At 42.6% G+C, this 9203-nt stretch overlaps 2 protein-coding genes across 2 annotated transcripts in view; one reads left to right on the top strand and one right to left on the bottom strand.

The window, feature by feature from the left end:
* The window catches only part of SARC_07665 (hypothetical protein), a gene marked incomplete at its 5' end in the record, with an annotated part of 7257 nt that extends 3572 nt beyond the window's left edge, over nucleotides 1-3685 (top strand). Inside the window, one exon of the mRNA XM_014298394.1 lies at nucleotides 376-3685. Coding sequence (XP_014153869.1) covers nucleotides 376-3594 — 3219 coding nt within the window. The remainder of the gene's footprint in view (nucleotides 1-375) is intronic.
* A 466-nt stretch (nucleotides 3686-4151) lies between these two features.
* Nucleotides 4152-9203, bottom strand: part of SARC_07664 (hypothetical protein) — a 6099-nt gene continuing 1047 nt past the window's right edge. The window contains exons 2-8 of the mRNA XM_014298393.1: nucleotides 8366-8531; nucleotides 7755-7904; nucleotides 6885-7009; nucleotides 6656-6754; nucleotides 6308-6427; nucleotides 6012-6111; nucleotides 4152-5342 (exon numbers count right to left, since the gene is read on the bottom strand). Coding sequence (XP_014153868.1) covers nucleotides 5065-5342; nucleotides 6012-6111; nucleotides 6308-6427; nucleotides 6656-6754; nucleotides 6885-7009; nucleotides 7755-7904; nucleotides 8366-8531 — 1038 coding nt within the window. The 3' untranslated portion in view covers nucleotides 4152-5064. The remainder of the gene's footprint in view (nucleotides 5343-6011; nucleotides 6112-6307; nucleotides 6428-6655; nucleotides 6755-6884; nucleotides 7010-7754; nucleotides 7905-8365; nucleotides 8532-9203) is intronic.

Genomic DNA, 9203 nt, shown 5'->3' with positions numbered 1-9203 from the left:
TATTATATACTTATATATAATAATATATATATATATATATATATACAATATATATATATATAGTATATATATATATATATATATCTATATCTATATCTATATCTATATACATATATATCACAATATATATATATATATATATATATATATCACAATATATTTATTTGTATATTTATTATATTTTTATGTTTATCTTATTATTATATATGTTTACATATGTACGAGTGAATTTATCTGTATATCTCTCATTCTGTTTAGGAAGTCGGCCCGTCTAGTGCTTGGGTCACTGATAAATGTACTGTTCGCTGGAATTTACTTATATTATGTTATCGTCTCGCTAAGATTTGATTATTCATTTCTGACTTGGTATCGCAGACTATTGCTAGGCGATTGCACCTGCGGAAAAGCTCCTTAGTACAACTCGCACAGCGTATGATAAATACATCCCCTCGTGATTCATCACCATCTAAACCTGATCTTGAAAAGGCGACATCTATGGACAGTCCAGCCAACTGTGTCATATCATCTCGAAGTGTATTAGATAAAACGCCCACTCGAATCTCCAACAACCGCGGGAAGTTAGTGGATACGCCTTGCAACAGTCCGTTTTCTCCGGTTCCCAGTCCTGGCAGTGCACCTGTAGTCATGGGGCAAGTGTTCAGTTATGCTGAACTGGAGGATGGCAGCGATAGCGGTGGTGATCTACGGATGGAAGCTCAAGGGCGAGCGAGAGATCAGGCTACCGATTCTCCGCATAGGGTCCAAGGCGGGACACGAAACAGAATGAATCGACGCAGCAGTTGCAGTGTGATTAAGCCGTCTAGATTCTGCATGGAGAACCGAGAACGTGTACCTGACGGTGATGTTCTGCAAGAATTGTTACACCGAGCGGCGAATGATACGGACATGGGGCTTAGTGCCACTAGCACACTGGTCGGTCTCACCAGGACACCCGTGTGTAGGCACACGTCACAGACCAATTCATCGTCACCTGGGGTTGAGCGCAAACAAACAGGGGCGAACCTGTCTACCCCGCGACGGAGATCGAATTCACCAACAAAGCTAACCATGAGAGCAAATACGCTGTTCTCACGGCCAGAAACGACTTGCCAAGCACCTTCGCAACACCAACCACACGAACAACATCAACATATAAAGCAACGTCAACAACAATTGCAGCAACTACGAGATCAACAGCCACATCAAGAGGCTGGAGGCACCCTTGGCAGGCGTGTGTTCACAGGCGACTTTGATGTGGGCACCCGTTTTCCAATCCAGACCAGAAGCATGGGCTCCATTTCCAATACGCCATTAAGCCGTGGAGCGGGTCGTGCAAGTAGACTAGAAGGTAAATCGACCGGGTCACTCTACAATCCAAACTCGGCGCCTGAAGTAGATGCGTCGTTTATTTACCCTTCGTCGCGTGATCGACTCATATTGGTGACAGTTAGTGAAGGCATTGTGGGCCATCAATCTAGTCCAGAACGTCAGGACAGGATGCGATCTGGGGGGAAAGGAGCGGTCACTATTCAGAGGAGTTCATCTCTGTCATCAATACAAAATAAGAATTTGAGCTGGGATGCAACTACAAGTACAAACTACAATCCAACGCACAAACGCCAGTGTGACGCTGACAAGCCGAAGCTTCGGATTGGAAACTATCAGACTAGGACGAGTCCTATAGCCAAGGAGAGATATAACGGCCGAAGTGGCCCGAATATGCTCCTGACAGATGCTGTCCCCAAAAGAGAACCCATAGCGGACTCTGGGTGTACTGTATACGGTAGTACTATGCCTGGCCAACCCAATGACGAGGAGACCAGTGTGGCTGGTGCGAGCGATGCCCATAGAGTTGTGCATGCTACGGAGATGTCGTGCTCGGAGGGGAATAGTGAGGGTCAACCCATTATTGACGAGGGAGCTGATACGGTAGGAGTGCTTACAACCCATTTGGAATGGGAAAAGCAGTCAGCAAGCGGTGCAGGATCTATACAGCGCCCGAGTGACTATATGATACGTTCACTGTACGAGCCTACGACTACCGATGAACATGAACGGGCACCGACCGAGGGCATGACCGCAGTTTTGTCGGACAGTGCGGATAGTCAGCTGTCCGAAAGCACGGTTGGGCTGGGACGCGATGCATTCCGCCCTTCATCGATGGATGACTTGACTAAGTTGTGGCCGGGTGGAGGAAGCTCGGCCAATTTGAAACCAGACAGTGAGGAATCCGAACAGTCAGAAGCAGATGAGCCGAATTCTGTGTATAGCGCGATGGCGCATGTGATAGGCGCCCCTCAAGACTTGCAACTCATTGGAAATGGGGAACGTTCACCTCGAATCGTCGCAAATTGGGTCGTCCCCGCTTTAGATAGCCTTACTATCACGCCCACACTACAAACCACAAGCGTACTAAGTGCTAACCCACGGAGGGGCTCGCCCCCACACCAAGTGGAGGATGGTCTCGGATGCGCGAGGAAGGTTTCATCTACGGGTGATTCCGAGTTAAACGGCAAGCCTTCGAGGGCGCTTTCGATACCGTGTTTTGAGCTGACCGATGACGAAGGCATTATATCTCGGGGTGTATCGACCGAGGAATTGGGACTAAGCGGAATGCTCAGCGACATATCGTCGCAGATTAATGCACGTACCCCTGAACCCGATACAAATCCGGTCAGCACTAAGCCGCTAAAAGAGAAGTTCGCTCTGTCCCAGTCACTTTCAGACAGTTTTGTTGGTCTTTCCACACGCACGACACACGATCAAGACATGGACCGAGACGCAAATGATGATCGTCTTTCACTCGATGAGGAAATTCTGTCGGCGGAAGAAAACGATGGTAGTGTGTTACATAGCGGCAGGAATGAATTCGCAGAAGGCTCCACAAATGAAACAGTTAGCCCGTTTTCTATGCACCGATTCTTGGAGAAGAGTGCGCAGATGTCAGGTTCGGAAAAGCTAGACCTCTTGGTCCGAATGCACCCCGAGAGTCAAGCCGTAGAACCCACTTCGTCAAAGTCATTGCGCCTTGATAAGTCCAGACCGAGACGAGCGATGAGTGGCAAGACCATCTCTTTGCACTACAAGAACAAGAAGAAACTCAAGGAAATGGATCTGGAAAAGTTCAAGGGGTCACACAGCCATGAAGTGGAACACATGTCTGATGTGAGACACAGCCATGACGTGAGATCAGACAACAGGTGTCAGACGCTCGCAACGACTGTATCAGAATCAAAAATCCATTCTAAAAACAAGGACAAATATAAAAGCACTTTCCGAGCTGCTAGAGCCAGGAAATTGTCCGATAAGAAGTATTATGAGGACAGAGAGAAAGGAACCAGCCCCACTCTGCTGAGGATGCTGACTCATCGGTATGAAAAGAAAAGACGGAAGAGTGGCCACATTGTAAGTGCAAGGACATCTCCGAATGGAAGTGGGGAACTTCAAGAATCGTCGAGAAAAATTAGTGAACCCTCCAGTAATAATGACCTGGCGAGAGTGAACAAGACCCCGTTAAGTACCGATAGTGTGGATATTTTGCTTGGAGATGCCCTAACATGCCAACTTCAAGAAGAGGAAGAGGTCGATAAGTAACAAAACAAGTGTAAATCTTGTCGTAAAGAATTGCGCTTTTTAGCTGGATTGCTGCAAATTTGGGCTATAAATTATATAACACAGCGTACAATTAATTATGTTTAAATTTTTTAAAATTTGTTTTGAAAATATGATTCTTATCAGTTAGCAACTCTCTGGGGAGGGAGGCGCGCGGGGGAGAGGTGTCTCAAGCAAACATAGGTTGACCCAAAACACTTACAATTTCTTTTGCCCTCTTCTCCAACTTTTGAGTTGGCTTGCAGGAAAATTGTATTGCGTTTTATGGATACTATTACATTGTTTCGGTCATATGACCGCGGTATTACTTTTTCACGTATATTCTACTCATTATGACCAGATATACAATCCATTGGCGATAAAGGGTCAAGCACCATTGAAATGGGATATACAATATATAAAAACACAAAAAATAATTCATGAAATTCATGGTTTATTTCCATTGTTCCAAAGGTTCAGGTTTTATGGTGTACGTTTTGGAGATAAAACCAGAGCAAATATTTACAATACACATATGGTTAAAAACAGTTACACAGCCACTCCCAGTCTAAAGTGTACAAATCTACATGCTACAAGCAAAAATATTTGAAGCAAGATGTGGCATCTTGGATCGCATACGATTCGAATTAACGGTTCATTGAGAGCGCGAATTGCGGGGCAATATATTTTGAGCCAATACCACGGCAAACACAAACTTGTACAATGCCGTGCAACTTGAAAAAGATTGAGGCATGATCACAACGAAAAAGGAAAAGAAAAAAAATTGGATAAGCACTTTCATGCGGATTGAAATCCGATAACTGCAACCTCGGCCAATCAATTTGGAAAGGGATCTCAAACACTATAATTCGAAGTGTTGATGCGTTGCAGTGCCACCGCCAAAATCTACTATATACAAGGAAACTACGATGTTCAACACTCTGTACTACTTTATCTAGGCTAACAGAAAATGTAGACTATTTAATTATAATTCGATGTACACAACGGTACAATACGTTGGCACCAGGAGAAGCGATTGTGTACTCTCTTATGAAGCTATTAGGCCTTATTATAAACTAAGGCAATGTATGCTCGACGGTCTATTTAGCAGGAACCTGGACGTCCGCCGTACGTTTTTTGCACATTTTAGCGAGGAATTCTCCACTACGGGCGGATTCAGAAACATGTTAATACAAGATACCAATACAGTGCGTGATGCAAGCCATCGAAATGGTTACCAGCGAAGATACCAGTGCTGTAATCGTTGCTATGTACAGTGATGATGTTCTCTCACATCAAAATCACACTGATTACCTATCTGCAGCTGCAGATATCTCGCTCCTCGCCTGCCTGCATCTACGACCAAGGAGGAAAATCGGTTTGTGCGAAAAAGGCAGGTGCTGCCTGAATAGCCAATCAGGAATCTAATCCTAGTCTCTGTGCACTGGCAGGCCCAATACTCTTGAACTTTTGTTACAACCCGTGCGGTAGGTTTTTCCTATTCCTTGGTAGATCAATGTTAGGTAGAGAATCGAGCACTGGCCTAGCACGCTCGTGCATCCCATCCATGAGAGGCTTGGCCCTTTCTCGCGCCTTCTCCATGGCCTCCCTCACCCTTGCAGGTGGCTCAGGCAATTCTGGCATATCGGGCATTTGCTCGTAATACTCGTTCATACGTGCCGAGTAAGGCTGTAGCCTTTCCATTTGAGCGTCATACGCATCCTCCACACTGTCTGTGAAGCGACCCAACCCTAAAAAACAATTCCCACGATAGATTGAGAGTTCATACAAACAGCGGACGAGGTGCGATATGTATCTAAACTGGGAGTAGAAAACGCCTTCTCTGGTACTATCCTATCTGTACACATAGCTACCGAAGGTATACAGTTTAGAGTTATAGAAAGATATAATTAACTTAAATTACATATGCACACACCACCTCTCTTTAGGTATCAATCTTGTCTATAATTACAATTGAAAATGATCATGGATACACATGTATACACATGTGTGTGTTCGTACGGCAGACATGTGTGTGGGTGCACTACTATATACTAGTCCTAGTTTACTATCTACAACTTTTCATAACAGCACCATATCGTATATCTGCGAGTGTGTATGTACACCGATACACACATAATTTATAATGTTGAACGTAAGAATATTCTTGTTGATGTGCAAATATGAATTCCTAAGTTTACCATTATACCAGTTGTATCTGTGCGGTTATATACGACTTTACATCCGAGTGAATACATGTGTAGATGTATATCGAGCATACATATTCATCCTATATGTATGCGAATATTCATATATAACAAGTGCACACAACAACAGCTGGTACGAACTTGCTATCAATTTTATTGATAAATACCCGCAAGAGATATTGCTATGGACCATGTATGCATGCGATGACATACCCTCGTCAAACTCCTCCGCTACCTCTGAGATTCCAGTGCTTGGTCGCCTTTTCTTCAACAAGTCCATGCGCTTTCTTCTTCGTTTCGCTTTGGACCGAATCTGTGAAGCGCGAAGCACGTGAGGTGGAAACCGTATTCCCATTTAATATCCCACAAATCACATACATCTACGGAACTGTTCACAGAGTACTGGCATTGCTTTCAAATGATCATATAATGCTGCAACAGCTCACAGCATACTAGACAAATCCTCAAATCAGAATCCTGCCATAATGACAACGGAAAGCACAACTTACATGCGCGGTCAGCTCAGGGGTCAGTATCGTAGCGAACACGTATGTGCAAAAGGGGACGACGAAGATTGCTGTTATATATATAGGTATAGCACATAGGCAGAGTCCGGAAGTCGAAACCACCTGTAGAAAGACAGAGAGTAGAGCTCTACGATGGGTGGTGCAAATACAAAGTCTTCCGCTTTCCTGAACTATGACAAGACCCGATTTTGGCCTATGACTATTGGCCATAAGACTGCTATGAGAAATTTATGCTGGCGCGAACAAGCTCATAAAGGTTCGTATTGGCTTGTCCATATCAGTCGCCGTCAGAATTTGAGTGAGCTGGTGCACAGTCTCTCGCTCACTTACCGTTATGATCAAATATGTCAAGTACGCAGGCAGAAGTTGCCGAACAACTATCCACATCCCGAAGTGACAGTAAAGAGTCCAAGAGTAGACATTGAGATGCTGTGCGGAGATAAATGGATTGATGGATAAGCGAATGTAAACTCAAAGCCCATCAGTTGAATCGCGTCTCTACCCTGCGCTGTCATGCTGGTTACACGCGGTAAAGGTGGATCACTGTATGCACCCTTACCGATTTCTTGTACTTGTCCATCCACCATAGAGCGTTTATCAACGGATTAGTATATTCCACCATCATTCCTATGCAAAGTAGATAGTAAGAGTTGGCACATCCGGGCCAGAAACAAGCGGTTGCATCTGCAAAGCATCAGCCAATTAAAGTGTAATTGAGAACAGCTGCTAGAATTTCCGCATGGCACAAATGACACAATAGATTACTCTCAGCATACAACTGTAATCTGACATTCGATGATAAAAGCTGATTCCACAACGTGCTACAATTTTAATATATAATTGTACTACAACAAGCGGTTCACATTTTCGAAGTACGAATCTGACAAAGGCGACATATATAATTCTATACGAAAATATTGACTAATCGGTTGTTGGCCTGCGCAGAGCTCCGTGGACGGTCTGCCACTCTAAGTTTGAACACATGTTCACATGTACACCTTGCCATACGCGAGAATAGCATGGAAGCGTCACTTATATACGTCAGCCTTAATCATATCCTGACCCTTTAACGCTTTTTTTGACAAACCAAATACTATATATCACTCCGTATGTATCTCAGACACCAGAGCAGTCGAGTTGCGTCACACAGAAAAAAGAACATATCTCTTAGATATTATGTTGACCAGATGTTCATGAAACTCACGACCTTGTAATGTATAGCCATTCGAACATCCTGACCAGCAACATTTTTCCTGATCTTGTTCATGCGTTTTTATTTCAAGTATAAGATGGATAGAAAACCCAAAATTAAGAGCCATTTAGAAGTTTTAGCTCTTAAAGCAATCACCGTAAAAGAATCCTATTCAACTGCTTACCCAAAAAATCTTTAACGCGAACAAGACGAACCCCATAGAAATAGGAAACTTACATGGCATTACTCCGCATATATGATGGACGACGAAAACAATCCAGTTATCCAAACGTGTGCTGGCAACCACCCAGCAATCGAAGGCAAAGTATCCACAGCTGAACGCAAAGAAAATCTCCGCCGTATGTGCTTTATTTCCGAGGACGTCCACTGTATAATGTAGCCATCAAGGGTGCATATATTAAAGCTGTGATCAGGCCCGGGCGAAACGGTTCCGGAGAAAGGCCCAAAGCATGGATTAACTTCAGCATGCACTTACTACCCTGCCGTTATCATTGTGTATTTTTAGAATAAATGCGGAGAAGCTCACGGATGCGTACGCCCTCAGCACTAGTCGCGAAATGACAACTCTATAAGTTGCAGTTCATATCTAAGTTTTTCTGCCAATACACACCTCGAGCTATTGGGGCATACTACAAACAGAGTCTCATGTGCATACACGGTATGAATAGACAAGGTCAAACACACGGAATATAATCGAAAAGAAACCCTAAATCCATAACGCTGAGGGCATACAGAGCCACTATTGAAGAATAAGAATCGCGCGGAAACGCACAACATCAGGGTGAATTCGCAAACACATTGTAACTCGTGAATTTTCAAACACATACGCCATAAACTATTACTGATTGCCACAGCCAGTAACCCGTTGGAGACAACCAATGCATGGAGTGTCGAATACGTCCTCGCTGCGCAGTCCGCTTTATCCCCCAATGACATCATGTTGAATACTTTTGACTTCCTAGTCAGCACAGCGTATGATATGTAATAGAATGCCTGCGGATTTGAATAAAATAACAACTGTTCGTGTAAGTACAGCATGATTTCTATTAACAGATGGCGAGGTATATTCTGCGATATTCTAGTAAAATTGTGAGCAAGTTATGCATGAATCATGCAAAACTATTTCTTACCCTTACTTCTGTAAATAACACCCAATATTAGTTACAAAATGGTGCTACCATCAGTACAAAAACGTCATCCACATTTCCAAATCTATTTGTATCTACAATTTTGTTTACATATCTTCAGATTTATGTGTACTGTCGCAGAGATCGTCAATGTACGCATCCGCATTAAAAATATGATATTTCCACATAGACATCAATAAGCAGGCATCTATGACATATAAGTATGCGCACACAATTTGTATTGTTATTCTCTATTGAATAGATCTATATATACATATTTATATATGCACATACAATAAAAACATGTACATAGTACTGCCACTAAGTATATTTGAATATATACATATACATTAACATAGATCTACATATATATATATAAACGTAAATATATATATATATGTATATATATATATATATATATATGTATATATATAGATATATAGATATATATATGTATATATATATTAACACAAATATACATATATACATATATATGAATGCATATATATATATATATATATTTAAGTGTGTGTTTATG

This window comes from Sphaeroforma arctica, assembly GCF_001186125.1.
Source record: "Sphaeroforma arctica JP610 unplaced genomic scaffold supercont1.620, whole genome shotgun sequence".
NCBI classification, from domain to species: domain Eukaryota; class Ichthyosporea; order Ichthyophonida; genus Sphaeroforma; species Sphaeroforma arctica.
This window is presented reverse-complemented; position numbering and strand designations above follow the sequence as displayed.